At 34.8% G+C, this 18,914-nt stretch overlaps 1 protein-coding gene across 5 annotated transcripts in view; it reads right to left on the bottom strand.

Moving 5' to 3' along the window:
* The window catches only part of AKAP6 (A-kinase anchoring protein 6), a 274,630-nt gene that overhangs the window by 132,024 nt on the left and 123,692 nt on the right, over window positions 1-18,914 (bottom strand). For 3 of the 5 annotated variants that reach the window (XM_017741971.1, XM_017741970.1, XM_017741973.1), the window contains exons 6-7: window positions 12,513-12,609; window positions 11,086-11,252 (exon numbers count right to left, since the gene is read on the bottom strand). In XM_017741971.1, coding sequence (XP_017597460.1) covers window positions 11,086-11,252; window positions 12,513-12,609 — 264 coding nt within the window. The remainder of the gene's footprint in view (window positions 1-11,085; window positions 11,253-12,512; window positions 12,610-18,914) is intronic. The other 2 variants (XM_017741972.1, XM_017741974.1) reach the window with 1 other exon arrangement.

Below are 18,914 nucleotides of genomic sequence, written 5' to 3'. Positions count from 1 at the left end.
TATATTTTGCAGTTCTAGTAGTACTTGATTATACAGTGCTCTAACTGCTTGCATCTCACATCTAAGATAGGAAGGGCAGCCTGCAAAATGTAATACAAGTACTAAATACCCTTGTAAGTCTCCAGGAAAATTTTCCAAACCAACAGCAAGGACAGAAAAGACAAGCTGACCTGACCTCAGTCACCTTCTTGCCCCCTTCCCCCAAACAGAAATTGTGATCCTCGAATGTAAGCAATCATAAATGTACCATTCTAAACTTCTGTTGTGCATCATAGCTATAAGTTAAAGTATTTCAGAACACATGGTGCTGAGCTCTTAATCAGATCTGAACTTTCCCCTTTTCAATTTTCTTTCTTTCTTTTTCCTCAAAATTTTTTTTCATTTTGTAAGGGATGATGTAGACTGTCAGCATCAACCATACCTGTGATTTTCTTAGGGCTCATAAACCAAGGATTAAGGTATTCTGTGCTAAAGGCCTGTCTCCTTTCTATAACATGACTGCAAAGAGGAAAAATAGGATGAAGAAATGAAGTGTACATGCCCAGATGAGCTATTCTTTCTCTCTGGCGTGATGATGGTTCATAAAGCATGCTATGGGGCGATTATAAAAGAATATGGCATACCACCTGTCTTCTGGTCAGAAAACCCATTTTGCATTTAAAGCCATCTTAGGTTAACTGTCATTAACATTTACAGCTGCCCATGGGACATGGCAAAGTGCACTACTGCCACACATATTTTTGTTGTAGTTACTTCCAGGTGTTTAAGGAACAAGTTTAAATTGCTAAATGTGATGCAGTCCCCATTGTATCTCCCACATTAGTTACACTACCTTGGGTAAGCATAATTATCAATAAATGAGATACATCTGAGATACTTTAAGAAAGCCATAATTAAAAATCCAGGCAAAATACTAAAAAAAAAAAAAAAAAAAAGTATTACCCAAAAGTTACTAGACCTAACATACAAACATACATGTGCTTTTACCATAAGCATCTTTCAGGCTTTTAATGTTAGTCTGTATTTCACCAAATGGCCTACTGAAAAAGTTGTTTATTCTTTTTCACAATGTAGATACACACAAAGAACTCAGGTCACACAACACTCAGCACCATATTCTGTTGCCTTCTAATAGATTGGCTTAAAAAACTAGCAAAATCTGTAACATCACTTTGCATTTAAAGTTTAAGTGTAGTCAAGTATACTATGCCACAAGACATTTAAGAATAAATCAGTTTGAAAATGCAGGATGTCCAAGTAGATTTTTCCTTAAAACACTGTTTTACCTGGTTTCTCTTTTGTGACCACCGTAGTGAGGAACAGATGCTTAAAGTACACAGCTGAGACTAGAACTGAAAGATACTATAAGTTAAATCATTGCTAGAAATATTCTGAAAGACTAAAATAAGAAGTGAATTGGAAAAAACAAAGGGAAATGCCACCAAACCATGCTGAATATAAAAGTAATTTAAATAATTTTAAAAGAATAAAAGCATGAAGAAGATAAAATTTGCCTTTATCTTATAGTATCTTTGTTCACATCAATGTTTCTTTTGTTCTCTATTACACATTTAATCACTCCCGGACATCAACCATAATAGCAAAAACTCAAATACCTAACTGATAATTAAGCACAGTAATATTTATAAGAAGTTAGTTTATTCTGTAGATAGGAGCATTAATTTAATGCACAAATACAATGAAAGTAAAATTTCTTTTTTTAAAGATCAGAGGAGTGCCGTGCCAGTCACTCTTTAATGGAATAAAGCAGTAATTTTTGTTTTCAGACCAGTAATAAAAGTTTAATAAAACAAAGTTAGAATGTTATTAACAGAAACAACAATCTTTAGAGATGACAATTGACAACAGCATCCCTATTGAGCTGTACTATTTAAAGTACAGGATTTTTACAAGACCATATCAAAAGGGAAAATTTATATTTTCAAACATGATTTTTTTTCAGAAGCAAAACATGGTGGAACAGTCTGTCACAAAAAGAAAAGAAGAAAGCATCTAAGTACAGAAGGTAAGCTTAGTTTACTCCACTAAATCCTTCATTACCAGAGGTAATTAGGATGAGAGGCATGAGTTGATATTACATTGCTATTACCAGAGCTAGAAAAAAGATAGACTAGGGGAGACAGAAGACAATAACTTTTTAAGTCCAATGCCTAGATCTTATGCCACATCATCTGAACAAGCCAAAATATTTATCATTGTGATGACTGGTAAACAACACGTGGGTAGAAGACACATTCAAATTTTACCTCTTGATTTGACCAGCACCACATTTGTCAGAGGTCAGATATGATGCCTGTGGAGCGCCAGACTTTTAGCCCCCCTGCACTGCCATCTGCGACTGACCTGGCACTGAACCCTGGGAGAAGTCTCCCCACACACTCCTGTACTATATTTCACTTGTGATCCTGTTGAAATCCTGAACTGTCTTGAGGAGCAACAGATGGCATGGAGGGAGAGGGAGCAGGAATAAGAAATGAGAAAGGAAACTTAACTGAAAAGATCTGAATTTCAACTAATTTGCTTTGTTAGTTATCACTATCTTTAAATCCCAACAGACTTGTTTTACCAAGGCATTTTCAGTTAGCTAGGATTCCTTCTTTTCACTTGCTTATTTATTGATTTATTTTAGTGTGTTCCATCAACTTCCGAACTTAAACAACTAATTTTAAAAAAGCTCTGTTTCTGCTGTGGTCTGAAACCTTGAATGAGCTCATGGGATTCTGAGCCCACATAGAAAAGTAGACACTTACAGAGGTGAAGTAACAACAGCCTAACATACTTTCAGAGTTTCAGGTAATAATGTTCGATTCAAATAGCATTATGATAAAATTTGCCCCTTGGGTGTAAGTCAGTTTAAATATCCGTTCTCATCAAGTTCTCAGTCTGCACTTGTTCTCAGTGGAGAGATTTAGATTTAAAACATCTTTCACACTGAACTTGATCTATGTTTTAATAGAAAGTAGCCTTTCTCATTCCTGAAGTAAAAAGTCATCATTTCTTTGCTAACTATGTAAGCATAACTGCTCCTACTAACAGAGATGGCTGTTAAAGAGCCAATAGTTGCCAAAAGCAATCAATATAAAATATTTGGAATTACCAAGGTGTAAAAATTGTAGAAGTATATTATAAATAGCACAGATACCTCAGGGTCCTTGTTCACATCTTCAATTCAAATATGATTTTTGATATTTTTGCAGTAAATGTGCTGGTTAAAAAAGCACCTATGTTTCATAACAGGATTGAATATTGTGCTCAATAGTAGATACAATTTAGAGCTGCAAAAAATATTATTTTTAAAGTGTGGCACTCTCAATTTTATACTTGGTAGTGAGATAATAGATAAGGTTGTTGTCAGATTTAATGAAAAAATATTAGAATCTTTGCTACTTTTTAAAAATTCAACTTGTTAAAAATGATTGAAATTATTTTAGATACTATGAAAACAACACTGTCATATAGAATTTGCAGGACACTGATGGATATATGAGAAAACAATATCTCTGAGCTAAAATGGGACCCAGATTTTCTTGACCAAGACTTCAGGGACGTAATTTCTTGAAAAACTAGAAAAATATTTAGTTAACTTCTGATATAGAGAAGTTTTACCAGGGCTCATATAACCTGAAAGACGAGGTTTAGGGTGGAGCTATTATTCATTTGTCATCTCTTACTGCAGTCCAAACAGTGACTGCTTAGATTCATTCCTTTTTCCGTAAAGAGAGGTTCTGAATTAAACACAAAACCATTCCTCCTGCCGACTAAAAAGCATACAATTAAGTACTCAAGAGAAACAGCTTCCAATAAACAACAGTGAATCTACCATGTGGAACCTGATAATACATCTAACAGCCCCTTTTTTTTTTTTGAACCTTTGATGCACTTGCTTTCAATCATTCTGGAAAAAAACTATGACTATTTGAACAAAAGAAACATTTTCAGAATAGAGCTCTTGCAGATATGTAACACTTAAAATCATCTATCAACTGAAAATTACTTCTAAAAGCAGTGGTCTAGTGTTGCCAATCCATTTACAAGCCCACATGCATAATCCAGCACCTTAGCCAGGAGTTATCATGCAACAAAAATGTAGTTATTATTGCAACATTTTATCCTCAAAACATTGGGTTAGATTCATCCTAGTCGGCCTCAGTAATACAGGCTGTGAATTTCCAGTTAGTGGGGAGGAAGGCAGTAGAAGAGAACCACACGTCCTCTTTCTCTATGAAGTAACCAACCACCACCACAATCCATAACTGGCTCACAGAGGCACAAGAGGAGGCTAACAAGGACATAATTTTATTTACAGCCTTTCCTGGAAGATCTCACCTGTGTAAATCCTTATGAACAGCCATATGAAATGCAACATTCTCCCTCTGGAAGAAGAAAATTAGTTCTGACACCTGCTTCCTTTCAGGGTATGTTGAGGAGTAAGCCCTTGCAAAAGAGCTGACCAAGGGAAGACTTTAAGGTCCAGTTTGCTTATGCCTGTGTTTGGTAAAAAGGCCATGGTCTAATGACACAAAAGTCCATATTTTATCAGCTTGGAGACTTAAAATCACCCAAAAATTACTAGCTCAGTTAAAGTATTTTAACAAAGCACAAAAATGCAAAATACAAGAGAGAAGAATCATGGCAGCTTTATGAATATTATCTGTATGAAACATCAACTTAAGATTGTATATGCTTAGAAGCTTAAAGGAAATATTCTGTGCTTGAAAGATTATATGGTTACTTTGGCTTTGCCTCTGTTTTTGAAAGCTTCTGCTTAGTTGAAGATAATTTTGCTTCAAAGTATGATGAGACACATTCTTGTCAAGGCACTGGCTTTTTCAATAAAACCCCTGTACCAGAAAGGTACTAAACAGTACTAAAACTCTGTTTTCTTTCTATCTATACTAAAATTATCACACAAAATATTTCAACTAACTCTCAGGGTCTGATATAGTACTACAGTAAACAAAGCTTTTCTGCTCAGTTGCCACAGTCACATCTTTCATACCCTTCAGTAGATCCCTTTCTTCCATATTCTTCAACAAAGACTCTCTATATGTCAGTCCCATTCAATAATCCATATCCAGACTCTCTCCAGCAATGCTAGTTTCTGCTTTCAAACTTATTTTAAACCATTTTTCTCTTTCCTTTTATTCATCCACTCTAAAATGGTGTGTATAATTATGGTGTCATCTCTCAAATCCTTCCTGAAGATACTTTTGTTTACAATGATAGGTAGGTCTGTGCACAATCTAGATGATGTCTGTAATATTAAAATTAAACTTATTAAGCAAGGTATTAAAAACTAGAAAACTGAGGAACTTGAAGTGTCTAACTGTGCTAAAAGACACAAAGTTTCCTTCTTCTTGCTTCCTTTTTTGATTCTTTTCATTGTTACATCAACATAGCTTGTTTTGATTAGCTTGGAAATTCTTAATGGATGTTTTCAATCCTCTATTTGGATAATAATATCAAAAGAACTCAGTCATGTTTCACATGCTCCAGTAAAAGCACTAAAAGACAGGCCTATTCCTCGCAAAACCAAAATTATGTCTATTGATTTACAGAAGGATTTTGTAAATACCACTACCCTTTTTATCCCGTTGTCCAAATCATATATGGTTCAAATTCCCACCATAGAAGCTGACAGATCAAGACTACTGTAATATCATATACTGAAATACCTAAAGCCAAGCAAAATAATAACTGCGATTATTTTTTTTCTAGTACAGCAGAATTCATGGCATCATTTGTACTTAAGACTGAGATGACAGTATCTTTAGTCTAGACTCCCAAAGTTTCCAAAGATTCAGAATTGAAATATTACATGAATGCTTTAAAACTGTTCCGCTGTTAGGCACAATAATAGTATTTATGTACAGATAGCATTTTAAATATTCAACAATATAAGACTATGCCTCAATCAGAGCCTTCTATTCTAATTACAGGAGAGCACTTCCCTATTATTGTCTTTGAAGTAGTGAATGGTGAACCGCAGACTTGCTGTAATACTGTGCAGCACAGAAATACGTCGCAGGATATTATAAGATATTGTTTTCACCAGTGAAAGGTAGCAACTTTTTAACTGTGCCCAAGACTATCCAGTTTTTCTGAACAGAAGAGACTAACACATTCAGCTGAAACTGCAAAGAATTAAGGCGGCAGATGGTAATTACTGATACTGGAAGTAAGCCTGGGTAAAGGTGGTTAGAACTTCAGTTTAATGTCTCATCTACGAGGTGTAGCACTCATGAGATAAAACTCTCCCATATTTAGATGGGAATGTGGCTCATTATGGACACATTAGAAGAAAGAATTACTTCTTCTAAAGCACAAATACCAACTTTTCTTTTCCAAAAAAAAGACTTGATTAAGCCATGCAACAAAGATAGACCAGAATGGCATGTGTATCACCAGATGAAAAGCCCTTTCCATATGTCTGTATGACAGAGATGAAAGTCTTATTTCCATTTCATTATTTTTTCAAATTGTTACTGAATAAGTAATGGTTATTTATTTGACATTTTATTCCACAGTGTTACAAACATGAGACACAGGATTTAATCCACAAGTCTGATCCTGACTTTATGCATGTGGAAAAATAGAGAAAGAGAGACTGTAAGTTAAATAAATTCAGTTCGAGATGTAAAGTTTTAAAATTCTGCTGCGATTTAAGTAACTCCAGCAAGCTAAGTAAAATGATCCTTCTATTATATGTTATTCCTGCCCTTCCACTAGAAACAAGTGAAGGAGAAGAAAATGAAGGCCAGTTACATATGCCATTTGACAACTTCAAAGCACAACCCACTACAATAATATATGCAATACTCCAATTGCATACATTGGACACCAAAAAGTTTTCCAAGTGGTTATGTAAGTAAAAATACTAGATTCTCAGAATGCTAGAATTCATGGTCTCTGTTATCTGTCAGTAATATTTAAATCTGCCCAGTAATAAACTTCCCCTGTTTTTAAATAATGAAAGAAATCAGAAAAAAGTACTGGTATGTTGCTTTTAATATTACAGCCCATGCACCATACTCATGAAATACAGAGTTGATAAAAGACTTTGAGGAAAAGAAAATTATCTACTCACAAATATAATATTTCTCCGCACTAATCACAAAGATACCAAAACACTTCATTTGTATATTCCTTTTATATCAAAGTATTAATCTAACCGTGGCAATCATAGCAGCCTGATTGAATTGCCAGGACAAGTTACAAGACTGAAGTAAAAAAGAAAAGACTGTTACCATTCTCTAAACTTTACTCTGTTCTGTTGTCCATTTCACAAATTCATCTTCATATTAACAGACTGACCAGGATATAATTTTTCTGGACTGTGGTGTTTGGTCCACCCACTAGGTCTGAGACCAGTGTCACTATAAAACTGCCTGTGAAGCAGTATTTCCAGAATCCCAAATAGTGATCGATACTAAACAGCTTCACCAAGTTTCAATTTTTAAATGAAAGTCACTTTTCTGTGTACTGAAGAGTGTTTGTTTAGAATGATTGTAAAAGCTGTAAAATTATATGCAACTGAGTGGGAAATGATCCTGGAAGTGTGTGGTGTTTAATTACATACCAAGAGGAAATTACACTGGTTTTCTTTTTCGCTTCATACAAAGGCCTGTTTAACCACTTCAAATTCTGTTCCTGAGCCACCTACTATTTCTGTGACTTTCAGTTTACTTTGTTAAATGTGTTTTTACCTCTTCCTCCAATACTCTTCAAATCCTGACTGCTTCTATCATTAACCCATTGACAAGTCTATTTTAGAGTTAACACATTCTTCCCAAGACTTTTTTTTTACCTGGAACAACTAAGTCAGATTTCAATGTTCTATGTATTAAGTCCAGTGTCTTAACCAGTTACATGCTTAGTTTTCTGAAGCTGGAATGGAAAATAAGAAATGTTTTTCAGTAATAAAGCAATTATTCTGGAAATAAACATGTCCAGAAGTAAAAACTATATATATATTTGCAGAGTATACCATTATTCTTTTGACCTACCAGCCTTTAAGTTCTGATGTTATACTCTTAAGCTTTTACCAAAACAACCCACAGAACTTAATTCAAACATTTACTTGCAGAACAAACATATGCAGATCTCAAAAATTATAGTAATGAACTAACTGTACAAATGCATGCTGGGAGCAGAACTTGCAACTGACCCTAAGAATATTATTCCATACAATAATACGGTAATAATATGGTTCAGTGAAGGAGAATGTGTACTATGGGCAAATGCTATTAAGATTTGTATGCTTTTAAAGGACATCAGTTACAAGACTAATTTGCAGGCTCTTCAGAAAGCAATGAATTTTTCCACCAAACTATGAGTTAAATAGATCAGGGTAATATTTGGGCATTTACACTCACAGCCACTAGATAAGAAAGTACATCATGTTTTTTTCAATACCACTCTTTAGTGTTTATTGAAAGCAATACTGTTCCAGTAGTCTTTTCGTGATGCAGAAGTGACACAATTTAAGAGATCACTTACAAAAAACAAGTGGTCTCAGACATCTTCAGAAGGTGAAAAAATGAAAAATACACACATATATGAAAACATTCATCCTATTTTCCAGATATTTTAGAATATTACTTACTATTTCCATCAAAAGAAAACACATACTGTAGCTAAGTGTCTCAAGATTCAGGACAGTAGTGTATTGTATGTCTCATGTACTAATCATAATGTTCGATCAGTACTTGTTGGAATGTGTAATTTTTAAAAGCACTTCTCAATGGAGTAAGAAGGCAAAACTTTATATCCTTCAATTTAAACTGAATACAGTCATCAATTCTTCATTTATAAAAATGACAGAATAATAGTTTTAGTAAATACTTAGATAACTGACTGTTTTCCTAATATTTTACAGAGAATGCAATATTTTAGAAGAGCTTAGGCATCAGCAATGTTTAAAATCAATCCTAAGTCTTCTATAGCACCACTACAAAACTTACATACCATAAAATGAAAAATTTCCTAAGCAAAATCCGAATTCTTGACTACTAATGTTGACAATATATTTCTAGAACATCCGTTTCCTGCTCCCACTCTTCACTGCTCTCATTAAAAATGCCACAGTGCTATGAAAACATGTTCTTAAAAGTCCTAAGGGAAAATTTTCCTAGGGTCTTTGAAATTCCCTCTTTTCCTATTTCTTTACAGATTTCTAACACCAGCACTGTTCCTGTAGTTTCTCAAAAAAAGACAAAAATAAAAATACCCTCTAGGTATAATCTTTAGGTTTTCTATTACACTTCTCAGGTTCCTTTTGGTTTTTGAAACAAATGTAAACTGAAACGTGCAGCTATATTATCAACTATATTTTAGTTTTAGTTAATATTTTAGCGTGAAGTAGACGGTATTCAACCACTCTACTGCACATACTTACAAGAATCTTATAGGAATGTAATTTAATCACGGAGTTAACCTGAAAATATTTTTAGTTTCATCTTATTTTTGGTCCACTTTTTTAAAATTTAATTGTAGACACAAACAAACCAACCAAACAAAAAAACCACATTGCTTCAGGTTCCTATCTCTATGATAAAAAGCACAGGGCAAGGAGCTATCACCTATGTATATGAAAAATGTACTGCAACATAAACCCTTTCTCCATTTCTCTCTTTTCGAGCAAATATTTGAATATAATAGTTCCCAGCTAGGGATTCCACAATTTTCATAGCAAAATCAGGCTGGATTTTAAAATACTTTTTACATTATAATTTTGATTAAGCAGTTAAACTCTTGGGCATGGATTTGGCAAGATGTTCAGAGATGTGGGATCATATTACTGGCAGGATGAAAACTTGTCTTTGAGCTAGTTTGTTTAGTTTAAGAGATCTCATTATGAAATCAAGTGTTGCTCCACCACCTACTTCCTGAAGGAAGAGCCATATGGCCCAGGAGCACTTTCCATCATGCAAGTGATGAGGGATATCAGTTCAAATTCTGTCTCCTGCATATATGTGTTTTCCTGTATTTTTGTTTCATTTTTCTCCTTGGCTCTTCCTCCATCTCTAAGACCATTCTTGCTATGCAGAATTATAGTAAGAAATCACCAGAACTTTTCATGCAATCATAGCCAAGGGTCACTCTACAAACTACTCTCTAGGAAGCACTGAATACCAATGCTAAGAATTGTCTAAGATCAGAACCAGAAAACGCACTCAGCACACTGTCTCTGTTGTTTCCAGAAACAGAAACCATGAATTTTTCTAAACATTTCAGCTGGATGTGTGGCAAGATATTGAGTTATTGGATTGCTCTCTTGCATATTCTTTGCTTAAGAAACAACTCTGCTTACGACTGATGGTGATGAAAGGTCATGGACCTTAAGCCAGAAGTTTCTATAGTGTGTAGTATCTCTACACTGCTTGCACCAATTTAAATAAGCATGGTCTGTATTTAAAATGCTCTTACAAATACTAAGTTTGGCAACTGGTACCTACTATAGCTCTCTTTAATAATTAATATCCACAAAATGATGGCAGGTGTCAATAACTTACCATTAAAGTACTTGTATTCAACACAAGCACTATTATGGACGACTTAAACTTGGAGCAAAAAGATTTGTGGAAAGGCATATGACCTTCCTCCTACTACAATGGCCATCCCCTAATTAAGCAATGCATCTGATAGTCATTAACAGGAATGAGATAATGAATCACTTTCTCTCTTCTTTGTTAATTTGCTGTAACCAAGCGGCTAATGGATGTCAGAGCTGAGTGATTGCACTGATTATAGTGATTTATAGTTGCAACAAAGCAATTTAAAAGCATTCTGATTATTCATGTTAAAGATGCTTTATGTTTTGTTTACTAAATGTTTTATGTTCCCCCTCGTGCCCCTCTACACACAATGAGACAGGTCTTGCTGGAAAACTTGAAAGTTCTAAGATTTTTTATTGTTTCAGAGTAAGGCATTTCATTTTGTTTATAAAAAAAAAGTTTACCCAGTAGAAATGAAAAGCCTTAGGGTGGAAAGAAAACTTCAGTGGTGCCTAGTTCAAAAGAAGACGGAAATAAGAGGAAATAAGGCAAACTTCAAGCCACTTACCTTAGGGCTCCCAGTCCCTTCCTCATTCTCTGCAGACACATCAGTAGCCAGTATCTCTGCTTTGATGATATCCAGAGCCCTAAGAATCCAGCTGTGTTGCCGTTTGATTTGCCTCTGTAGTTCCTTCCATTGACTTGCAATCATCTGCAGCATGTCCTTCAGTCCTTCTCCAAAATGAAGGGGGAAAAAGGGGAAGCTGTAAACTCAACAGAATCTTTAAATATTATCCTTTATTCAAATAATTCACAGGACATTTAAAATAATAAACGCAAGAAGAGTTTTAATGTGTTTACTCATCTATAAATCCAAGCTTTACTATTGTTCATCCTGCAAAACAATGCTATAGTGACAAATATTTCTCTTAGCCATCACGTTAAATTTTGATTGAGTTTCAGCTGACAATTTCAAGAGAAAAATTCCACATAAGCTGTCATTTCTCTGCTGTTGGGAACGCTGGTAATCTTCCCCTCTAATATCCAGTATTTGTCTTGAAACATTTTGTAATCCTCCAAAGACAATTTCCTTACCTCCAACTCCTTTAAATATTTCCTGTAGTTTACACATTACTGTTTTCTACATCTGAGATGGCATGCACAACCCTCCTTTGCTATGGCCTCTCTATCTTTTTGGAGCTATACATAGAAGTCAGTAAGTTCCTATAGCTTTCAAATTACACAGATCTTTCTGATGCTGCGAAACAATAGAGGCACACGTACAACATGATGAGAAAACAGTATAGCAAAGAATAACTTCAACCTGGATGAAAAGCATGTTAAGTAGGCCAAAATTAAGATGGCATTCCATAGCAGTATACGCTGATTAAAACCCTATTAGTAGACAAGTCACGCAAACATCTAAAGGTATAGGAGGTGCTAGGGATAAAGGGAAATCAGTATATCTCTCTCCCTCCTCTCAATTTAAGGCCTCTGAAGAAAAAGACAAGCCTAACCAAAGGAAAAAGGTGTTTTTAATTTTAATCTAGTCCTCATAAATATATTTAAATCAATGTAAGAATTAGTTTAAGTGGTAAAATAAAGCTTTAACAATGCAATTACTCATGCAGAGTATGTAAATACATATATCTATATTTGAAATCCTAGTTCATTATCTTAATGTTATTTCCATAGCACCTACATCAAAGAATATGTCAGTGTGAAGTTTTCAGTGATGTGATTTCAATTGAAACTCAGCTGAACAGCAAGACCAAAATAAAATGAACAGACTATTTGCAGGCAGTATTTCATTTTATAAGTATCACTGCATTGTATGCAGTATATGAAACATTTATAAATCTTGAAGGTCAATCTGATAATGTAAATATTAATAATACATAAGGAAGTGAATATATGCAGTAATTTACAGCAATGCTTCTTCATTCTTTAATAGTCTGGAGACATAAAGACTTGCAATATTTCAGAAGGATTTACCTGATTTGTGAGATACAATAAGCTCAAGAAGTTGGCGTCCTTCCTCTACCACTGCTTCTTTTAAAGCACAGTGGCTATCTACGTTCAACTTAAAACTCTGCAAAAATAAAAGAAAAGGGGGAAAAGAAAGAGAGAGGGAGAAAACCTCAGCATCAGCCATTGGAGAGGCAGTTATCATAAAAAACATATACAAAATTACTTGCTGGTTTTTATCAAGAACCACATCCCAATTCACCCAATAGCCAAACTAATTTGTGATACTAAAAGCTATTGATATTTTGGATCTGGGCTCAAAATGTTTCCATTAGATCAGCAAAGTGCATCTGTGTTGAAACAGCTGACAAATCTAGACATTCATTAGGTTTTATGAAAAGTCACAACCCTTAGGCTATATCTGGAGTAACAGTGTTCTATAAAATACGCTAAATTTATGCCACCACATATGAGCTCTGTTTTTTTCAGAGTTCTTTGAAATGTTGGTGATAGCACTATTTATGAAACTATAAAAAAATTACAGCATTGAATATATTGGCCTTATGTGCACTTATACAAATCTATTAATATTGTGTTCCTGAGTTAACTCTTATATCCATTTTCAAAGAACAAATCAGTCTTTAGATCTCTGCATTCTTAATTTGTAAAGCAAATATTTTTCAACCTTTTTTTTCCCCTAATATTTTTAGTAGTTTCCAAAGAATCTCTGCTTTAACAGCCAATAAAATATTTTATTTCTTTTTTTATTATTACTTTATTTTTACAAATAGCATTAAGATCTAGTAATAAAGGAACTGGAAACATGATATACTATATGTTATGCCATTTAATATACCAATGATAACTCAGATTAATTTTTTAATCATTTCCCAGAGCCTCTCACAATACTTGCCTTTAAGAAAAAGGAACAAAATACAATAGAGAAAAGGATTCTTGCTGTATGTAATCATAAATTGTGTGCAGACCTAAACATATACAGGCAACATATTTTCTCTTTGAAATGTCTATTGAATAAATGGAAACAGTATTTGACCACTTGGGAAAAAAGAGCTTTTCCTTCTCTTGGGAATAAGTTAACTGGCAGAGATGAAAGGAGACTTTGCAGGAGCACATTCATAGCTTCTGGTTTTTATAAAATTTTATACTTCTTCATATGGTAGTGACCATGTTAGTAGTGGAATGATAGACACCACAGAATACACAAAACCCTTCAATTCTTTGGGACACAACCATTTTCTCTCTTTCCTTACCCTTGCAGTCAGGTTGATTGGCGTAGCAAAAAATAATATTGCCAGAACAGTAATAAAATGAGGTACTTCTACTGTATCTCTACTGTATTTCTCCTGTATTTGGCATGGTTGAAAGAGGCATGTTGCTCAGACAGAGTCTTAATGGTCTTTCAGGCAGCATTGTACCTTACAGTGACAGAATGTTTTCGAGAATTTTCCATTAGAATAAAGAGCAATAAACAGAAATTTTGCTACCTTCAGCATTTTGACTAGCCCAAGTCTCCTTGTAGGGACATCTGAATACACTGTTTTGTACCAGCTCTTGAACAACTGGGCCAGTCAAGAGAAGTCAAAAAGGAAAAAAGATACCTAGTTTATGTCTGTCCCTTTCTTAAATCTAGAGTTTTATGAAACCAAATCTAGAAGTTCTTTTCCTTTCATAAGAGCATGTCTGAACAAGCACTGACAATATTTAATTTACTGTTTACTTAAAACAGGCTTGTACTGAATAGTTTGTAATCATGCACTTCACAGGAAATGCACTATGCGTGTGCCTCACACAGCAAAAGAGAACCTAAAGGACCTGAGAGTAGGTTGTGTAATTTCATATAATTGAAGTTGAGTATAGATGCAGCTGGATGTGGCAGTGTCTCGAGATGATGTGGTTGTGTTTGATAGGAAAATTGGAAAAGATGAGGTATTCTCTTTCATTAGGAAAAAAAAGAGACTTGCTGCCCTAGAAAAGATTCATTTAACATAACACACCAGATACTACAATGCAGCTTGATTTTCAGGTGCACCTATTAACCAGTAATAATGTTAAACTGAAGAAGCAAAATATGATGAATAAAGATGGGGCCAAACTTTTGGTTTCTGACTAGCAATATTCTCCTTGTGCAAAATTCTTATTTTACAGATAAATTATGAGTGGCACAAATGCCACGAACATACATGAAATTTAGCAGAAATAAACTTTCCCCAGCAAAGAGGCAGCATGTCATGGTTTAACCCCAGCCAGAAACTAAGCACCACACACAGCCTCTCACTTAGTCCCCACCCAGTGGGATAGGGAAAAGAATCAGAAAGGTAGAAGCAAGAAAACTTGTGGGTTAAGATAAAGACAGTTTCACAGGAAAAGCAAGAGTCGTGTACACACGCAAAGCAAAATGAGAATTTCATTCACCACTTCTCATGAGCAGGCAGATATTCAGCCATCCCCAGGAAAGCAGGACTTCATCACATGTAATGGTGACTTGGGAAGACAAATGCTGTAACTCCAAACGTCCCTCCCTTCCTCCTTCTTCCCCCAAATTTAGGTACTGTGATGTCATATGGTATGGAATACCCCTTTGGTTACTCAGGGTCAGTTGTCCCAGCTGTGCCTGTATCCAACTTCTTGTGCACTTCTTGTGTACTCACTGGCGGGGTGGTACAAGGAGCAGAAAAAACCTTGGCTCTGTGCAAGCACTGCTCAGCAGTAACTGAAACATCTCTGTATTATCAACACTATTTTCACCACTAATCTATAACATGGTCCCATACTACCTACTATGAAGAAAATTAACTCTATCCAAGCCAAAATCAGCACACATTAAAAGGAGAGAACCATTCATATGAGTACAAACAGAAGTGAAGCTTGTTGATGTAGTGTAGTATGTTTTGAATTTAGAATTATATATGTATATATAATTTTTAGTAATTTCCTACGGAAAAAGAATGATTGGACAAGGAACACTGGAAGGAATAGCCCTCAATTCTCAGGGGCTGAAAATGTGGCACATGAAAAAGACAACAGTTCAAGATTTAACAAGTATTACATGTATATACAATGGAGAAATGCAAATTTGCATAGCTAAAGACAAAATCAGACCAAATATTTGGAATGGAGGAAGACCTTCAAACACAGAGGTCCTCTCCCATCCTGGATGTTTCCTGTTCCCTACTGTTTACTTATGGCATTTGGAAAATTGTAACTCTAACAGCGTATGACCCAGGTACTCTGCTCCCCTCCTCCTCTGATCTTTCCTGATAATGAATGAAGCCTTTGCATCTGAAGAGATGAAAGAAGAGGAGGGAAGTCAATTAATCAAAGCCATTTTCCCAGGCACATTTACAGCTATAGAGCAGTCTAAATATCACACATGAGCAGGTATACATTATGGAAAATGCATGTGCATTGGCCTGACAGCAGCATTTTAAACAACACATTAATGTTATCTCTAGAACTACAGTGTATAAAATGTAGTTTACAAGCTGCAACACGCAAAATTTCCTTACAAAGTTCTCTTCGCTTTTTGTGATCCCTATGTACCTATATGTAACTATCAACTGTTCTTATTTAGCAAGAAAGGAAAAGTGAAGCAGGAATCATGCAGTTTTGGAAAAGCAACAGAACTATAATAAATGGAATAAAAACTCCAAGGGTACAAATACAAGGCCCCAGGAGTGTTATCTTCTGCTGACGCACGGGGCAAAGGAGCCCAGCCTTCACAAAATGAAGGTGTCCCTTGACTTTTAGGAAACTTACTGATCCACAAGATGACAGTAGTGCAGAACATCCATGGGTTAAAAAAGCAGCACCTCCTGATCTATGTTGGACTCTGAACACACTAAAAGAGAGCTTTCCCACCATATAATAATCTCTCCCTTATATTTTATTTGTCTGCACAAGTGGGAATAAGAAAAAAATCGTGTGAAAAAAAGTATTTTAAGTTCCTCATAGGATTTATTTTATGGTTGTAGCTACTCAAATTCAGGAAGCTTCTATTGCATAGGTATCCTACATTATGTACACATTGAGCTCTGATATGCAACATTTTACCATTTTGTAACCCTCTGCTCTTAGAAAATCCTCCTAATTTGGTAAAACACCTGGGTCTTGACCTATTCATATCTGCAGTAAGGACAGACGACTAGTAAATTTTTTTTGTTTACCGAGGCACAGAGCATGACACACACTATAAGCATGATTCTTTTTAACTCATAACGTATCAATTGATTCCAGTGTACTGTCTATGAAACACAAATCAGCAACTAAGCATCATGTGAACCTACAGTGTATACATAAATACAGGTTAGTTTGGATGACACAGCAGTTTACACCTATTGCCAGATTAAGGCAATGTATTAAAAGAAATATCTTAATTTCTCAGTCCAGCAAATTATCAGTGTGGTGCACTGTGGTACCCCTGAAAGAGAATTTTCCTGAGGTTCATTTTTTATGTTTTTAAATACCTTTAAGAAAAGTACTACTGTTTCTAGGGTGCTTATTTTTTACATCATTTGTACAGACAATTAAAAATTATCTGTCTTGGATTCTATGATTTCAGAATTCGAAAATGAAAGTTTAATTTAAAATTTCCTAATAGTATTTTGCACTTTTTGATAAATCTACAATATTACTGAAATATGGACTTCTATATTTATGTATAGTTGCACATATATTTTGGCTAAGAATGTAGCACTTTTAATTATAACAGCCACTGTGACAGATGTAATTCAATTGTGAAATTTAGAGTAATGGGAACAGTTATTTGTAGAAAAGATATGGGATTCCCATTTCATTTGTCTTAAAGGAAATATGACTTGAAACAATTCCTGAAAATTTATTCTTATATGCTTAATATACAGATACTTTTGCAAGTCTATTGGTCCTGACACAGTTACCTTCCAATAATTTGCTATGACAAAATACCAAGATATCAAGTTCTGAACTCAATTTTTGGTCATGGATTGGCAGCTGTCTATTTTGAAAGTCTCTGTTTGGACAGTGCCTATTATTTAAGTTGAGAATTTGAGTTAATAATTTTAGTTAATAATTTGAGTTAATAACCTAATAAGCCATGTAATATCCTAGTGGTATTTTCAGACTCCTGAATACTGCCTACCAATGACATTCAGTAAAACAAAAAAGGACTACTATGTAAATAGTCCTTCTATTAACATGGAAATGGTCATACATTTAGCTTCTAGTAAAGCCTCATATTTTTTAATTAAGCTTACTTAGTATTAAATAAGCACTACTTATGTTTTCCTGGGAACTAAATATTACATGTGAAATGGTTTCAGTCAATGTCTCCTTTGTTCATGTTTTCCATAAAATCTAGGTGTCTACAAAGAATATTTTCCTTTTCTTTTGAGCTGTATTTTCATCTGACTGACACTCCACCTGCTAAACAGAACACAAGCACTATGGAAATGCTTTATGGAGCTCCATAGCCAAGGTTGAGTCTTACAATAGCAGGGATTCTACCATTGCTTTTAAAGGAGAGCATGATGAATCCTCCTCTGAAGAAGCAGCTATGTGTCTTTTTTCTTCTCTTCCTGAAGCAAAGAACATGCCCTCCCTATAGCAAGGATGGCCAAGGGGCCAATTATCACCAAATGCTAAGCAAAACTTTAATGCCTAACACAACCTGACCATCATTTTCCTTATATGGACCACACATTTTCTTCTGTAACCAGTGGAAACTGTTACGTATTTTTTAAGAGTGAATAGTTAGTGGAAAGAAGATTTGGTCTTCTATCCTCTGCAACAATGAGAAGACTTTAAAAGATAATTTTTTTTTAGTTTCTGTGGGGAAAATTCCTTCCACTGGCCTCTGTAGGCAGCTAAAAATGGGCAAAATAACTATATCACTTTTTATGTTGATTCACAATACCGGATTATAATCTAAAATGCTTTTTATATTGACATAAAACTGATCTGGGAACCTCACTACTGAAATCCCATAATGATGTCATACAGACATTGTGCTACTGTAGGTGTAGATCAGGTGTAACATGGTTTGGCTGCTCAGATAATTTATCTGTGTAAGTTTATCATTTGTCTAAACACAATATTAACCGAACATTCTGGGATCAAAGTGCTTAGTAATGAGAAAACTATAGCAGCCCCGGGAACGATTTTACCTTCTGATGACTCATATGCATTCTACACCTTTCACTTGATCTGAATGTACTTTTTGTCTGGAAGGAATCAACTGCATTTATGAGGAGAAAAACTGTTGGGAGTTTAGCGAAGAGCAAGCAAAATTTGTTTAAAAGTGGAAATGGTGGAACAAATAAGAAGACTTACTAAGTGTTGATTAAGATAAAGGTCCTGTCTGGTTTTGTCTGTTTGTATTTAATGAATCTGAACACCAAGCAGAAAGAAGACTTAGTACAGTATCCGAGGATA

The sequence above is a fragment of the Corvus brachyrhynchos genome, unplaced genomic scaffold (assembly GCF_000691975.1).
Source record: "Corvus brachyrhynchos isolate BGI_N302 unplaced genomic scaffold, ASM69197v1 scaffold115, whole genome shotgun sequence".
Taxonomy (NCBI): Eukaryota; Metazoa; Chordata; class Aves; order Passeriformes; family Corvidae; genus Corvus; species Corvus brachyrhynchos.
Note: the sequence above shows the minus strand (reverse complement) of the source record. Positions and strands in the feature narration are given on the sequence as shown.